This window comes from Rhinopithecus bieti, unplaced genomic scaffold (genome assembly GCF_001698545.2).
Source record: "Rhinopithecus bieti isolate Rb0 unplaced genomic scaffold, ASM169854v2 scaffold_17939, whole genome shotgun sequence".
In the NCBI taxonomy this organism is placed as follows: Eukaryota; Metazoa; Chordata; class Mammalia; order Primates; family Cercopithecidae; genus Rhinopithecus; species Rhinopithecus bieti.
Genome location: NW_016809446.1, coordinates 162,359 through 179,124, shown reverse-complemented (window position 1 = coordinate 179,124; position 16,766 = coordinate 162,359). Strand labels below are relative to the sequence as shown.

The following is a 16,766-nucleotide window of genomic DNA, read 5'->3' as shown; positions in this document are numbered from 1 at the left end:
AGCTGAGATTGCAACTATTTTTGTAATAATACTAAGATGTTATTTGCCCTTTTCATTCTCATTCTCCCATGAGTATACTGTGAAGTTTTCCAGGGGCTCCCCGATATGTGATGATGTCACTGCTGTGATGTTAATCCATAATGGAGGTATGGCTGCTACCTTTATGTAAAATAACAAATAGTTTATTATTTTAAGTTTTAACTTCTTAAAACTTAACATTTCTAACACAATAAATATGAATGGTTCATATTTTTTTAAGGAGTGCAATAATTTTAAGGCGTGTAATAGATCCTGAGACCAAAACATGTGAGAACTGCTGCTGGGTTAGATAGTGCAAGGAAATGTGTTTTCTGATATCAGCTTAATCTCTAGTGTATAGCAATTAAGGATCTCAGTTTAAAAAAAAATCTTTAAAAATGTCTGTGTCTCAATTTCTTCCTTCCTTTCTTTTTTTTTTTTGAGATGGGGTCTTGCTTTGTTGCCCAAGATGGCATGCATGGGCGTGATCTCACTCACTGCATTCTCCACCTCCTGGGTTCAAGCAATTCTCCTACTTTAGCATGCTGAGTAGTTGGGATTACAGGGGTGCACCACCACGCCTGGCTATCGTTTGCATTTTTAGTACAGACGAGGTTTCACCATGTTGGCCAGGTTGGTCTTCAACTCCTGACCTCAGGTGATCCACCCACCTCAGCCTCCCAAAGTGCTGGGATTACAGATGTGAGTCACTGTGCCTGGCTTTCAATTTCTGTTTCCTTTTATTTTTTGAGACGGAGTCTCGCTCTGTTTCCCAGGGCTGTAAGTGCAGTGGTGCAATCTGGGCTCACTGCAAGCTCCGCCTCCCGGGTTCACACCATTCTACCTTAGCCTCCCGAGTAGCTGGGACTACAGGAGCCCACCACCACGCCCAGCTAATTTTTTGTATTTTTAGTAGAGACGGGGTTTCACTGTGTTAGCCAGGATGGTCTTGATCTCCTGACCTTGTGCTCTGCCTGCCTCGGCCTCCCAAAGTGCTGGGATTACAGGCGTGAACCACTGCGCCCGGCCTCAATTTCTTTAAAGTGAGATTATAGCACACTTTTGATACCACCTATATTATAACATTGAATAAAAGATTAATTTAGAACATTTCATAGTAACCTGGATTAGAATCAAGAACTCTAAAATACTTACAGAGGAGCATTAATGATAAATTCAAAAATTTCTTCAATTTTCTGTCTCTTTTCCCTAATTCCATTCTTTCTCAAGAATATTAGGAAAATGGGTCCAATTTGTTATCAGCACAACATTCAATCACTGAGGTCTTCTGTTTATTGGAGATTAGTAGTCTAATCAATTTACCTTCATTGATTTACTCAATTAATGAAAATTGGGTACAGGTGAAATTCCACGGCAACAAAACTCATTCTAACTGCCTGCTGTGTGAACCAACAGCTCTCAAACTTGGCTGATGGTTGAATGTGTTGTCCTATGTCGTTGTCATTATGGTAAACTTCAGTTTAAATAAAATCAAGTGGCCACTTTCTTCTAGTTCATTGCAATAGCTATATGTCATAATAACTTGATATTAATATTCATGTTATCTTATATAAAAAAATTGTTGTGTGGCACACAGTAGCCCATTATCATGCACGATTAAAGGCTTGATAACAATGGATTCATTTAAATTATTACAGCTTTTTGGAAACTTAAGATTCTAAATAGTAAATTAAAAAAATAGAGCCAGGCGCAGCGGCTCACACCTGTAATCCCAGCACTGTGGGAGGCCGAGGCGGGTGGATCACCTGAGGTCAGGAATTTGAAACCAGCCTGACCAACTTGAAGAAACCCCTGTCTCTACTAAAAATACAAAATTAGCCAGGTGTAGTGGCGCATGCCTGTAATCCCAGCTGCCTCCGGAGGCTGAGGCAGGAGAATCACTTGAACCCAGGAGGTGGAGGTTGCTGTGAGCTGAGACGGCGCCATTGCACTCTAGCCTGGGCAACAAGAGCAAATCTCTGTCTCAAAAAAAAAAAATAAATAAAAATAAAAAAACAATAAACCAGGTGAAATTATCCCATACTCCCGTGGATTAATAATGGCTAAGTGCTATTGAGTAAGTAATAACTCTGTGCAGGTGTACACATGGTGATTGTTATGTTTCAGTGCATTCACTACCACTTCCCAACACTCCAAAGATGTAGGCATTATTATTATTATTCATTTTTTTTTTTTTTTTTTTTTGAGAAGGAGTCTCCCTCTGTCACCAGGCTGGAGTGCAGTGGCAGGATCTTGGCTCACTGCAACCTCCGACTCCCTGGTTCAAGCGATTCTCCTGCCTCAGCCTCTCAAGTAGCTGGGATTACAGGCATGTGCCACCACACCCAGCTAATTTTTGTATTTTTAGTAGAGACAGGGTTTCATCATGTTGGCCAGGATGGTCTTGATCTCCTCACCTCGTGATCCGCCCACCTCGGCCTCCCAAAGTGCTAGGATTACAGGCGTGAGCCACTGTACCTGGCCCTATTATTCAATTTTTTACAGAAGTGAAGAAATTGATCTTTGCAGGATTTAAACTCAGTATGAGTCAATAAACCCGGCTCTCAACCACTATCCAATGCTTTTTTTTTTTTTTTTTTTTTTTAAGGCTGTGTCTCACTTTGTCATCCAGGCTGGGAGATATAGGCTCACTGAGGTCTCCTCAACCTCCCAGGTTCAAGCGATCCTCCTGCTTCAGCCCCTCAAGTAGCTGGGACTATAGGTGCACACCATCACACCTGGCTAATTTTTGTATATTTTTGTAGAGACAGGGTTTTGCCTTGTTGCCCAGGTTGGTCTCGAACTCCTGGGCTCAAGCAATCCACCCCTCTTGGCCTTCCAAAGTGCTAGGATTACAGGCGAGAGCCACTGTGCCCAACCTATCCTATGCTTTTAAAACAAATCTCTAACAGTTTTTTATTTTATTTTATTTTATTTATTTTATTTAGAGATGGGGTCTTGCTATGTTGCCAGTCTGGACTCAAACTCCTTGGGCTCAAGTGATCCTCCCACCTCAGCCTCCTAAGTAGCTGGGACTGCAAGTGTGTGCCATCACACCCGGATCAAATTCAGAGTTTTGAAATAGAAATCTCCTCATTACAATTTTATCCTCATTTGCTTGTCTTTGCTGTTTTGGTTTCTGACTATTGCGGGTTGAATTGTTCCTCCCTCTGCCCCGCTCCTCGAAAAGATACAATGATGTCCTAAACTCCGTCTCTGTGACTGTGACCTTATTTGCAAATACGCACATTTGCAGATGTAATCAGGTAAAGATGAGGTCAAACAGGATTGCGGTAGATCCTAAATCCAGTGACTAGTGTTCTTCTAAGGAGAGGGAGAACTGGTGACACAGACACATAGGGATAGGACCGCCTTGTGAAGACGGAGGAAAATTGGGGTTAACGTGACATCAGCTAAGGAACACCTAGGGCCACCAGAAGCTGCAAGAGGCAAGGAAGGATTCTGTACTGGAACCTCTGGAGGGAGCACGGGCCTGCTGACACCTCAATCTTAGACTCCCAAAGCCTCTAGAACTGTGAGAGAATCATTTTTTTTTCCTAAGCCACCCAATTGGCGGTCCTTTTTATGGCAGCCATGGGAACTAATACAATGACCTCCTAGGCTGCGGCCCCAGATGAACCTAGAGTCCAAGAGAGACCTTGACTTTTGTATCCCCAGGGAGACGGCAATCAAATGAACAGATGACCTGAGCACACTGAGCGCATAATTTAGTCTGGGTTCTTGAGTTATTTTGGTGGTTAGTTTTGGAGTGAGATCATTGTGAATCGTAAAAACCATAATAATGAGACTGCCTGAAAGTTTCTGGAACAAGGTAGAATATTAAAAAAAAAAAAACAGCAGGCTTTTGAATCGAATGTAATGATGATGCCAATAGGTTTTTAGGGGAGGGTGGTAGAGTGATCATCTGCAAAGGCTGGGCACTGACCAATGGGATGGCAGCCGGGGCCTGGAGACGCTCCCGCCCCACATGGGAGGCAGCCCTTGGGCTGGCAGCAGAGTGGTGTAGTGCTTTAAACTCCGGTGTGGCTGCCCAATGTGTGCTGATGCTGGCACATGGACGGGAGACTAGGTGGCCTGTCTGGAAATACTGGGGTTTGTTTCAGACGAGGAAAGAAGGTTTCAGGGAGAAACAAGAAGACTGCTCTACATTAAGTATCCTAAAGTTCAGACAGACCTGGGGTAGGGGCTTATGCCTGTAATCCCAGCATTTTGGGATGCCTCGGCGGGAGATCGCTTGAGGCTGCAATGAGCTCTGATCACACCACTGCATTCTAGCCTGAGTGACTGAGCGAGACCCTGTCCTAAAAAAAATAAATAAAAAGTTCGCACATAACCTGAAAGATGGCAAATGATGCAAGTCCTTCAATGGTTCCTCAGTTCAGGGGCAGACCCCACAGCTTGGTGGAGGAAGAGCAGAGGGAAACCCTGGGCTTCTTCCCAGGGCACATCCCCCAGGGATGTGAAAATTCCCATGAGGGCAGAGCCATTTTGGCCACCTGGGATTATATAAGCATCAACCACCCAGATGAAAAATATGGGGACTGGGCCAGGCGCAGTGGCTCACACCTATAATCCCAGCACTTTAGGAGGTCGAGGCAGGTGGATCACCTGAGGTCAGGAGTTTGAGACCAACCTGGCCAACATAGTGAAACCCGTCTCTACTAAAAATACAAAAAGGAGCTGGGCATGGTGGTGGGTGCCTGTAATCCCAGTTACTTGGGAGAGTGAGGCAGGAGAATCGCTTGAACCTGGGAGGCGGAGGTTGCAGTGAGCTGAGATTGTGCCACTGTACACCAGCCTGGGCAACAAGAGCAAAACTCTGTCTCAAAAAAAAAAAAAGAGAAAAGAAAAATATGGGCACTGAACGGGAGGAAGGAGCTACACACATGTGGCTCTCAGGTTACAAGTCCTGTTTACCAGGAAAAAGCTGGTGCAACACCCAAGAATGAAGAAGTAAGTAACAGCAAGTATTTAGTAAATGCTTATAGTCCACTAGGCACTGCTCTAAGCACTGAGTATGTGTTAACTACCTTCTCCTCTCACAACAAGCCTGGGGGACACGGTAATATCTCCATTTTGCAGATGAGAAAGATGAGGCACAGAAATGCTAATTCATTGGTCAAGATGGTCCAGCTAGGAAAAGATACAGCCAGGAGTTACATCTAGTCCTTTGACTCCAGGCTGGTTTTCTTCATTCTTGTGCCATATACTGTGTTACTCTATGGTATGTGCTGCAGTGTTCAAGGAGTGTTTGCATACAGCATGAGTTAGGTATTATTACCAATTCCATTTTACAGATGAGGAAATGGAGGCTCAAGGAGTTTTAGTGCCTTGCCCACAGTCGAATGGTTAGAGAATAGCAGATGTGGGACTCAAGTTCAAGTCCTGCAATCTCAACCTCCCCACTCCTTCCACTACACCGCTGTGACTGCTGACCAGAGGACTTGGCTTGTGTGGAGGTGGTACTCTTGAACATGTTGAATCTGAAATCACAGTAAAATGGTTAAGTAGGCAAAAGGGCAGGAAAAAAGAAAAGCAAGCCTTCTGAGAAGCTGCACTAGCCTAGGAGAAACCAAGAGGTTGAGTGGAAGTAGTGGGAACGGGGGAAAGGGGTAAGACTGGAAACTGGTGGCCCAATGACATGGGAAGGAACCCCGCAGACAGAAGGGCCTCTTGGGTCTAGTGCCATAAAGAAGTCTGGGAGGTCCAAGACAGTGGCAAGACCTGGTGTTGGAGTAGCTCATCTCAGTAGGGCGCAGAGAGCAGAGACAGACTCCAGGCAGCTGACTGAGCAGTGCAAACCCAGAGGCAGTAAGCTTGGATCACTCTTCAAATCCTGACTGTGACGAAAGGAGCAATACAGCATGGTGGAGAGAATGAAAAGAGTTCGAGTTTTCAGCTAACAGGGGACTCTCATACACATGTAAAGGCAAAAAGGAGATGGTGGTGGGAACAAATTGAGGGGCAAACCTCCTCAGGACTGGAGAGGGGACAGAACACTCAGGGTCATTTGTGGTGGTGGTGGTGGTGGCAGGGGCAGGCAGCGTCTGCCTTTTCATCCTGGGATGGACAGAAAGATGGAGCCAGAGATCATGCTTCCATTTTACAAACATGTATTGATGTTTGTGCTAGCTCACTTCACTTGCAGACAGCAAGTGTGGTGAGGGGACTGATGTCTTTGAAATACAAGCTATCTGTTAGGATCAGGTTGTTTGGCAAATAGGATGGAAGTCAGCCATTATCAAAGCAGGTCTGAGGAACTTATAGAATGTTTATATTCTGATTACATTACTTCCTAAAAACAAAAAACATCCTTTTCACTGGGACTCTGGTTGCATGTCATAGGCACTCCAGCCAGCTTAAACAAGAAAGGAAAATGTCTTGTCAGGTTAACCTAGGTTCCCATGGGACCTGAGAGCCCAGGTGCAGTCAGCAAGGGCTCAGGACAAGACAGGCATCGGGAAACTGGCAGCTGGCAGCTCAGCCCCAAGTTTCTGCTGGTGTCTGCTCTCTGTAGAATGGTTTCTTCACCTATACCGCACAGTGAAGATGGCCCATACAGGCATGGCTTTATATCTGTCCTTTGCTCAAGGGACCAGCCCAGACTGGATTGTTTTTCTTCTTCAGGAGACAAAAAAAAAAAAAAAAAAAAGGCTGCTCAAATGACAGCTTAAGCTAACTACAGAATTTAATGGCTCAAATAACTGAAAATTCCAGGACAGCTGGATCCAGGTGGTCAAACATCATCAGGAGGCAGCCTCTCTCCCCACCAGTGCCTTCGCTGGCCACATTTGCTGCTAGTTTTGTTCTCTTGGGACCAGATGACCAATAGGACCTGTAAATTTCTATCCTTCCCCAACAGGCTGGTTCTCTGAGTCTCAAGTCTCAGAATGGGCTCTAGTTAGGCCCAGCTTTGGTTACCTGTTCATGTCTCACCTACCTGTGGCCAGGTGGAAGGAATGTGTTCATATTGGCCAGGCCTGGGACATGTGCCTGATCAGGTAGTGAGGGCTGAGGATAGACCCAGTCCAAACACATCACAGTATAACAAATACTCTGCAAAACGTGTTTGTTGGGCACAGTTCTAAGCAGACAAGTTAACTCATTTTAATCTCAGGTTATCTTTTTACTAATATAATAATATATTGTTGTTTACTAATATAATAATCATATTATCCCTATTTTATAGATGGGGACATTGAGACACAGGTTAATGCATTTCACCCAAGCCCTCATAGCTAATAAATTGCAGAGCTGAGTTGACGCAGAACTTAACTCCAGAAGCTGGGCTCCTGACCATCAGCAGAAGAGAACTGCTGCTACCAGGAAAATGAGAAATAGATGCTGGGCAGGCAGTAACAACAGATGTCTGACAGCCACTCTGCATTCTCCTTCTGCAGAGAGAATTATGTACCCAGTGTGGGGTTGGGTATCCACCCTGGCCTAAAAAGGGAACACGCCTGGGGGGGACATAGGGATCAAGCTGTGCCACGGTAGTAGCAAGGTGGCTGCTTCTACTATGACCTCGGACATGGACTAGTTTCAGAAGATAGAAGGGACAAAGGCCTAAGTGTCCTTCTACCATTATTTTTGCAGTCAGGAGTCACAGGATTGGGAAAAGGCCATTTCAGTCATTCAGATAAAAGTAAAAATCACTTTTTTTTTTTTTGAGACAGAGTTCCACTCTTATTGCCCAGGCTGGACTGCAATGGCGTGATCTTGGCTCACCGCAACCTCTGTCTCCCGGGTTCAAGCGATTCTCCTGCCTCAGCCTCCTGAGTAGCCGGGATTACAGGCATGTGCCATCACACCTGACTAATTTTGTACTTTTAGTAGAGATGGGGTTTCTCCATGTTGGTGAGGCTGGTCTCGAACGCCTGACCTCAGGGGATCTGTCCGCCTAGGCCTCCTAAAGTGCTAGGATTACAGGTGTCAGCCACCTCGCCCAGCCAAAGCACTATTTTATATACTGTTACATTACGATTAAACTGCACTTCGGAATTACAAATAATGCAGAAAGTAAATCTATCTTTTTGCATATTCCCAACAAGACTGTCAGGAGAGGCCAGGCTCAGTGGCTCATGCCTGTAATCCCAGCACTTTGGGAGGCTGAGGCAGGAGGTGGGGAGAATCACTTGAGGCTACGAGTTCAATCCAGCCTGGGCATCATGTCAAGATTCTCTCTACACAAAAAATAAAATTAGCCAGGTGTGGTGGTGGACACCTGTAGTCCCAGCTACTTAAGAGGCTGAGGTGGGAGGATTGCCTGAACCCAAGAGGTCCAGGCTGCAGTGAGCCGTGATTGTACCACTGGACTCCAGCCTGGGTGACAGAGTCAAAAAATAAAAAAATAAAAAGACTGTCAGTGTTCTTTTTTTATTTTTATTTTTGTTAGACAGTGTCTTGCTGTGTCACCCAGGATAGAGTGCAGTGGTGTGACTTCAGGACTCACTGAAGCCTCCACCTCTGGGCTCACATGATCCTCCCAACTCAACCTCCCAAGTAGCTGGGACCACAGGTGTGCACCACCATGCTCAGCTATTTTTTAAAAAAATTTTTTAGACATGGGGTCTTACTATGTTGGCCAGGCTGATCTTGAACTGGGCTCACGTGATCCTCCCACCCTGGCTCCCAAAGAGTTAGGATTACAGATGTGAGGCACCACACTCGGCCGACTATTCTGAACAATACATAATCTGCCACACACTAACTTGTTTTAGGATTAAAATTTATTTTCAAATATTCACAGTGGACCACTGGCTTATTTTGATAAAAACAGAGCTCTGCTTAATGGCTACACTGCTATACAAGTTGCATAAGTTCCTCAATATTCCTTTTGGTGCTTCCTGAGCCATCTGATACAACTTAGAACATTGGGAGGACAGGACGGTAAATGACATCTTCCTAGAGAACCCGTAAGTAAATATAATGAGGCGCATGTTCTATGTTAGAGCGCTGGAGAGGTGGGGAAGGTTTTGCTTTGTTTTTTGAGGTTATATGCATGATTTCGGCAGAAAGGATGGAGAATAGGAAGAAGAAACAGAAGCGGCCCAAGGTTCCAGGACAGGCTTCAGGGATGAGCAGCCTGGGGTCTAGGGAGGTTTAGTAATTTCCCAAAGTCGTCCCACTTAAAGAGTCAGAGGAAGAATTTAAAGTTTCCATATTTGTCTGGCCCCAAAGCCCATACATATTCTTTCTTGTGCCCAATGCTGGTTCTCCCTGCAAAAAGGGGCAGAGAGTGAGAAAATAAGGGCAAGAAAGGGAGGTCTTAGATAAAGGGAAAGCTGAGAGGCAGAAACACCACCAAGCGCAGGAGGCAAGAGAGAAAGTAAATACTAAGAGAGAAAGCGAGAGGACCAAAAAAGAAAACGAAAAAGGAGGTAAAGACCCTCACTGGTGGTCTTCCAAGTTCCCTTTTTACCCTCGAAGCCGCAGGCCCCAGCCTTCCGATGGAAGATAAATCTGGAGGCCAGGGACGCCGCCTACAGGACGGAAGAAGCCAGGAGAGGGAGGTTCAGGCCCCCGCCGGCCTCCCACCGCGGGCAGCAGACGCGGGCCCCGGGGGAGCTCTTAAAAATATGGGCGCTCCGGGCGGTAGGGGTTGGGGAGGTGGCGGTGGCTCACGACTATAATCCCAGCACTTTGGGAGGCCGAGATGAGCGTATCACTGGAGGTCAGGAGTTTGAGGCCCGTCTGGGCAACATGGTGAAATCCCGTCTCTACTAAAAATACAAAAAAAGCCAATTAGCCGGCCGTAGTGGCGGGCGCCTGTAATCCCAGCTACTTCGGAGGCCGAGGCAGAACTGCTTGAACCCGGGAGGTGGAGGATGCAGTGAGCCGAGATCGCGCCACTGCACTCCAGCCTGGGCGACAGAGCAAGACTCCGTCTCAAACAAACAAACAAAAATCCCACAAAAATTTCTGGTGTAGGCCTGTAATCCCAGCTACTCGGGACACCGAGGCAGGAGAATCGCTTGAACCCGGAAGGCGGAGAATGCAGTGAGCTGAGATCGCGCCCTTGCACTCCAGCCTGGGCGTCAGAGACTCCGTCTCAAAAACAAACAAAAATCAGCGCTCTGGGCCCCGTTCCATGGCCAGCTCTCCGGGCCGGGGCGCGGGTTAGGGAGTTTACCCCAGTTCGTTCTAATGTGCAGCCGCGCTGAGAGTGCGGCGGGCGACGCGGGCTAGGGGGCCCTGGAGGAAAAGGAAGCCTGCCTCGGGAGGATACCGGCCCCCGCGCGGTCCCACTCAAGGGGACCCACTTCAGCCGCGCTCTCTGCCAGGGCCTGCGGCCGGTGTGCCAGGCCCTCGACACCTTCCACGTCCAGCGTGGGTCCTCACGGGCAGGTGCGCCTCGGCATCGGGAGGAGGGAGACTGGGGCACTGGAGTCTGCAGCGCCGCCCGGGGCAGGGGCTGGGACCGAGCGCGCGCCCGCAGCTCCGCGCTCCCGACTGCAGCAGGAGCCCGCCGCGTCCCCCGACCCATTTAAAAAACTTAACACGGCCGGGCGCGGTGGCTCAAGCCTGTAATCCCAGCACTTTGGGAGGCCGAGACGGGTGGATCACGAGGTCAGGAGATCAAGACCATCCTGGCTAACATGGTGAAACCCCGTCTCTACTAAAAATACAAAAAACTAGCCGGGCGACCTGGCGGGCGCCCGTAGTCCCAGCTACTCGGGAGGCTGAGGCAGGAGAATGGCGTGAACCCGGGAGGCGGAGCTTACAGTGAGCTGACATCCGGCCCCTGCACTCCACCCTGGGCGACAGACCGAGCCTCCGTCTCAAAACAAAAAAAAAAAAAAAAAACAAAACAAAAAAAAAAGAAATCTGGAATTCTTGGGTCCTGTCGTTGCCCTGAGGTGGGGCAGAGCACAGGCCTGAGTTCCCCTAAGCTCATGTGGAAACGGTGGGCGGAGAAGCCTAGAGGAGAACTGCAGGGTGGAGCCCTCCCAAAAAAGACCGCGGGGCTTGGGGTGTGGAGCGCGGCCGCTGTCCTTGGTGCTGAAGCGACTCCGCTCCTCGCTCCCGCCAAGTTTCTCCCGAATCCCTTCNAAAAAAAAAAAAAAAAAAAAAAAACTTAACACTCGGGCGCCACGTGTTCACTTCCCCCACCGCGCTTTAGTTGAGAAGGGTTTTGTGACTTTTCCACTCGATTGCCGCCAAGCGGGCTATTACGCCGCTTCGGACCCCACAGTGGAGACGCGGAGACCAGAGTGACCACGCATTCTTCGTAGGGAGCTTTCTTCATCACCCGCTAACCCGCCACCTTTAAAACTAAAAAACAGGCATAAGGCGCAAGCGAGAAAGTCAGAGGCAGAGAGCGGTGGAGCACATGCTAGAAAGGTAAGGAGTACATTCAACGCCAGGTGGGTGGCTTTTCCCTCCGGCTGGGAGAGGCCGGGGCATCCCATGCTCTCCCTGCGCACCCGCGGCTGCTCGGCACCCCGGTCTCGCTCTCGCTCCTGCCCCCACAGCGCTTCCCTCGGCGGCCGGGGAAACGGATTAGGTCGGCCGCGTACTTGGGGATGCACGCGGGAAAACCCCGGTCTCCCCTCCCCGCAACGTCACTCCTTCTCCGCGCCACGGCCCGGCTCCGCCCTAGGCTCCAGGGACACCTGCAGGGGGCGGGGTGCCAGGAGACCGGAAACGCGTGGCCCCGGGCCGGGGCCGCCCGCCTCCGCCTCCGCCTCGTGGGCTCTTTAAGGCCGGCGGTTTCCGCAGCCAGCCCGGGGCGGGGAAAGCTGAGCGTGCGCCTCGGGGCCGCCTCCCGAGCCGTAAGTACCGGCGTGGCGACGCCTCCGCCCGGCCTGGGCGAGCCCTGGGCGCTCATCCGGGCAGCTCACGGCGCCCCGCCCGGGCGGGGGATCCTGAGAGGCCCTGTGCCCGGCCTCGCCTGATCTCCCTCTCACCCCTGGAGGGATGCCGCCGCTCCGGGGCCCGCGGGCAGGAAGGGCGCACTGGTTGGCCCGGGAGAGGGGTGAGTGGGGGGCAGCTCTAGGGGGACCTCGGGGAGGCCTCCGAGCCCCTGCTGTCCCCTTGAGCCACTCGGAGACCCCCAGTGTCGCTCCAGTCCCGGGAGGACGGAACTGCGGCGACCGTATATTTCTGGCTTATCAAACCGCTAACACCCAGTTTAAGGGCAGGTTCGGTGCCATTGTTATCACTATTGAAGCAGCCGATGGAGGAGGGGAGGTGGGTGGCGAAATCGTAACAAAAGAACCCGGGCCGCCCGGCTGGCTGCAGCTGCTGTCCCGACTCCTGGGTCTGGATTGGAAGCGCTGCTTTCTCCGCTGCCCTGGGGCCCTGGGCGGTCACCGTCAGTTCCACCGCCTGTGCAGCTCTGAATTCACGGAGTGGTAGGAGTGCAATGTGTAGGGCATTCTGCGGAAGTTGGAATGTTCTGGGCTTTTTTTTTTTTTCCTTCTCCGAAGACATCCGTTGACACAAGTTCCAAGCCAAATCTCACTCAGGTTCGGAAGAGACATGCAAAAGAAATTGGACAAAGGCTTCCTTCACCTGTTTGTATTTTTTTCTTTTGAACTTGTAAAACAACCGTAAAAGCATTTGGAGTTAGTTAAGAGATAATGTATCTTTTGGCCAGAGCGTCACCCAAGATTCTTTTGCACGACAGGTCTGAGCAGAGGGGTGCAGGCGGGATGGCCCTGGTGCCCTATGAGGAGACCACGGAATTGGGGTTGCAGAAATTCCACAAGCCTCTTGCAACCTTTTCCTTTGCAAACCACACGATCCAGATCCGGCAGGACTGGAGACACCTGGGAGTCGCAGCGGTGGTTTGGGATGCGGTAAGTAAGCCCTGTGGGACCTCCGAAAACGTCCACACTTGCTTGTAAGACTTGTAAGACTGACTTTTATTTTTTTAAAACAGCTTTATTGAGATGTAATTCACATACCATACACTTCACCTTTTTGTTTTTTTTTTGAGACAGAGTCTCGAGTCTTGCTCTGTCACCCAGGCTGGAGTGCAGTGGCGCGATCTCGGCTCACTGCTAGCTCCGCCTCCCGGGTTCATGCCATTCTCTTGCCTTAGCCTCCTGAGTAGCTGGGACTACAGGCACCCGCCACCACGCCAGGCTAATTTTTTGTATTTTTTTTTTAGTAGAGACAGGTTTTCACCATGTTGGCAAGGATGGTCTCGATCTTTTGACCTCGTGATCCGCCCGCCTCGGCCTCCCAAAGTGCTGGGATTACAGGCGTGAGCCACTGCGCCCGGCCAGCTTCACCTATTTAAAGTGCACAATTCTGTGCGGTTTTAAAAATTTAGCATATTCCCACAGTAGTGCAACTATCACCGCTTCAATTTTAAAAGTTTTACTATCACTGCCATTCCAAACCGGTAACCCTTACGTCACTACTCCTGTCCCCCCACATAGATTACATTTTTAAGGTGAGTAAATGAAAGCTGAGGAAAGTTAATGACTTGCCAGTAAATTACCCACTGGGTCAGAGAGGATCGGAAGGAAAGCTCCCAACTGCTTTGGACACGGATTCTCTCTCTTTTTTTTTTTTTTTTTTTTTTTTTTTTTTTTTTTTTTTTGAGACATCGTCTCTCTGTGTTGCCCAGGTTGGAGTGCAGTGGCGCAGTCCCGGCTCACAGCAGCCTCCGCTTCCTGGAGTCAAGTGATTCTCACACCTCAGCCTCTGGAGTAGCTGGGGCTACAGGTACGCGCCACCACACCCGGCTAATTTTTGTATTTTTTGGTAGAGATGGGGTTTCGACATGTTGGCCAGGCTGGTCTGGAACCCCCGACCTCAAGTGATCTGCCCGCCTCAGCCTCCCAAAGTATTGGGATTACAGGCGTGAGCCACTGCGCCCTGCCGAGTTAGTCTCTTTATTCACAGAGTATTGTAAAGTGGCAGAGCCCAAAACGAAGATTATATGCTGTAAGTTTTCCATAGTTATAATCGTTAAAAAATTGTAACTGCTTTTTCACTTCTTCCCCTGGCAGCACTGTTCTGACTTGTGCCCCTAGCATCTAGCCCAAACCTAGGACTCAGTGGGAACTCAATGTTGAATGCATGATTGGCATAAATATAGTTTGACAGTTTTAACATTGTTAGGGATGTTAAACACATAGGAATAAAAATCTCAATATCATAGTAATACCACTTCTAGGAATCCAGTCCAGGTAATTACATGAAAATTACTCTGGTAATAATAAAGATATATGCCTGGTGTGGTGGCTTGCACCTGTAATCCAAGAGTGAGCGTACATCTCAAAAAAAAAAAAAATAATAATAAATAAATAATAATGATGGGAAGTCTCCTAAATACCAAGAGGAATTGCCAATTATACTCACAATATGTGGCTGTGAGAAATAAATTATAGTAAAAGTTATGTTAACTTTATATACTTCTTTCTGTAGGGTCATAAGCAAATGCTAAACCACACATCAAGTATCCAAAATTTTGGCCAGAACTTACCTTCTGATGCCCAAAATGCATGGTGAGGGCCCCTGTGGGGCGATGACCATCAGTGACACAGCTCAGAGAGCCTTGGGCAATGTGTTGCTTTTTCCCTATGGGTGAAGTTGTGGCTTTGCTGACTTGAGTTTGGTTTAGGAACTGGGCGTTCCCTTAAACAAAATCATAGAAATTGTTCACGTCAGTTCTTGCAGAATAGTTGTGTAAACTTCAAGTGTAAAAGTGCCGTGATACAGTAAAAAGTTAAGTTTGCCAGGCTGGGTGTGGTAGCTCACGCCTGTAATCCTAGCATTTTGGGAAGCCGAGGCAGGCGGATCACTTGAGCTCAGGAGTTCAAGACCAGCCTGGCCAATATGGCGAAACCCCATCGCTACCAAAAAAACTACAAAAAATAGCTGGGTGTGGTGGTACATGCCTGTGGTCCCAGTTACTGGGGGGGCCGAGGTGGGAGAATCACTTGAGCTTGGGAGGCGGAGGTTGCAGTGAGCCGAAATTGTGCCACGCACTCCAGCCTGGGTGACAGATGGACTGAGACTCTCATCTAAAAAAAATAAATAAATAAAAAAATAAAATTAAGCTTCCAGATCCAGCAGGACCCCATTTAGTGTGGGCATCGTCTCTGGGCATTGCTGTGGGACCCTGTGCTTGCTCTTAAGGGGGAGGTTACCTTGCTTCACCAGCTAAGTTCCTGTGTGTGTTAAGTTGGGAATTGAACCTCGAAGTGGGAGAGGTATGTGTGTAGCTGACCTGAAACCCTGCAGCTACTCAAGCACATGTTGACCTTAATCATCATCACGCTGTGTTTTCACTCAGGCCATCGTTCTTTCCACGTATCTGGAGATGGGAGCCGTGGAGCTCAGGGGCCGTTCTGCCGTGGAGCTGGGTGCTGGCACGGGGCTGGTGGGCATAGTGGCTGCCTTGCTGGGTGAGTGTCATGCATTGACTCCTTAGTGAGCAGAACTCATTGAGAGGTGCATTTGCTGTTTTCTTAGCACAAAACCCATTGTGGGTTTTCACCTTACTGGGTTATTATCTTTTGCTTATACTTATGAATTGTGGGCCAACTGCTGGGGCTCTTAACTCCAGTGAGGCTAACAGGCTAATTTCGCTCTCTCTCTCTCTAATTTCTCTCTCTAATTTCTGTCTCACACACACACTGTTATTTATACTTCCCATGGGAGATTGCTTCAGTTCTGTGATGCCAATAATACGGTCTTCAAGTGAGTCGATTCCAGGAGAATAATCTTGCCCATGCATAGAGTTTTTTCACATTAAGGGGCTTTCTTTCCCATAGACTATCAGATTTAACCCTGTGAGGGAGATAGAGCAGATAATCTTTTCTTCATTGCTGAGGGAACTTTGCTGGTTTTTCTCTTGTAGGGAGGTTTAGCCCCCACTATAGTTTGTACTGACTTCTTATTTTAAAGTTGTATGAACAGCATACAGTTCTGACTTGATATCAAGGCTTGTCATTTTAAAATTTGGTATACAGACATTAATTGAGGCCTGGAGCTGGAGCATTTTTAGGCTTCATTGTTATTTTTATTATTGACTATTGACTCATTTCTATAACTTCTGACATATATAGTTCAAGCTATCTAATCATAAGGATAGACCAGCTTTCAAGATACCATGTATGATATTTATCACTTCCATATTGTCACCTGGTGCTCTTGTTAAAATGCAGATTCTGATTTGGCAGGGCTGGACTAGGGCCTGGGAACCTGCATTTCTAACAAGAAATAGAAATGTCAGTAGTGATGCCGACACTGCTAGTTCTCAGACCACACTCGGGTAGGAAGGATCCAGGATTCTAGAGTATTCTAAACCCATCACATTGTCTACAGATATTTGAGGACTAGCTAAAGCCCCTCTTTTGTTTTGCCTGTTTTCCAGAAACCCAATTCTTTTTCACTATTCCTTTTTCTGCTTAGCTGTTACTTTCCAAAATTCGATAGGGAGCATGGGCAGGGGTGGTGGTTAAAAGTCTGTATAGGGCCAGGCGCGGTGGCTCAAGCCTGTAATCCCAGCACTTTGGGAGGCCGAGATGGGCAGATCACGAGGTCAGGAGATCGAGACCATCCTGGCTAACATGTTGAAACCCCGTCTCTATTAAAAAAATACAAAAAAAACTAGCCGGACGATGTGGCGGGCGCCTGTAGTCCCAGCTACTCAGGAGGCTGAGGCAGGAGAATGGCGTAAGCCCAGGAGGCGGAGCTTGCAGTGAGCTGAGATCCGGTCACTGCACTCCAGCCTGGGCGACAGAGCCAGACTCTGTCTCAAA

The 16,766-nt window shown here is 48.3% G+C and overlaps 1 protein-coding gene across 6 annotated transcripts in view; it reads left to right on the top strand.

Annotated features, from left to right (window-relative positions):
• The first annotated feature begins 11,140 nt into the window (after window positions 1-11,140).
• METTL21A (methyltransferase 21A, HSPA lysine) overlaps window positions 11,141-16,766 on the top strand; it is a 15,935-nt gene continuing 10,309 nt past the window's right edge. The window contains exons 1-4 of one of the 6 annotated variants that reach the window (XM_017889374.1): window positions 11,711-11,813; window positions 12,471-12,557; window positions 12,671-12,842; window positions 15,296-15,407. In XM_017889374.1, coding sequence (XP_017744863.1) covers window positions 12,523-12,557; window positions 12,671-12,842; window positions 15,296-15,407 — 319 coding nt within the window. In that variant the 5' untranslated portion in view covers window positions 11,711-11,813; window positions 12,471-12,522. The other 5 variants (XM_017889375.1, XM_017889378.1, XM_017889377.1 and 2 more) reach the window with 5 other exon arrangements.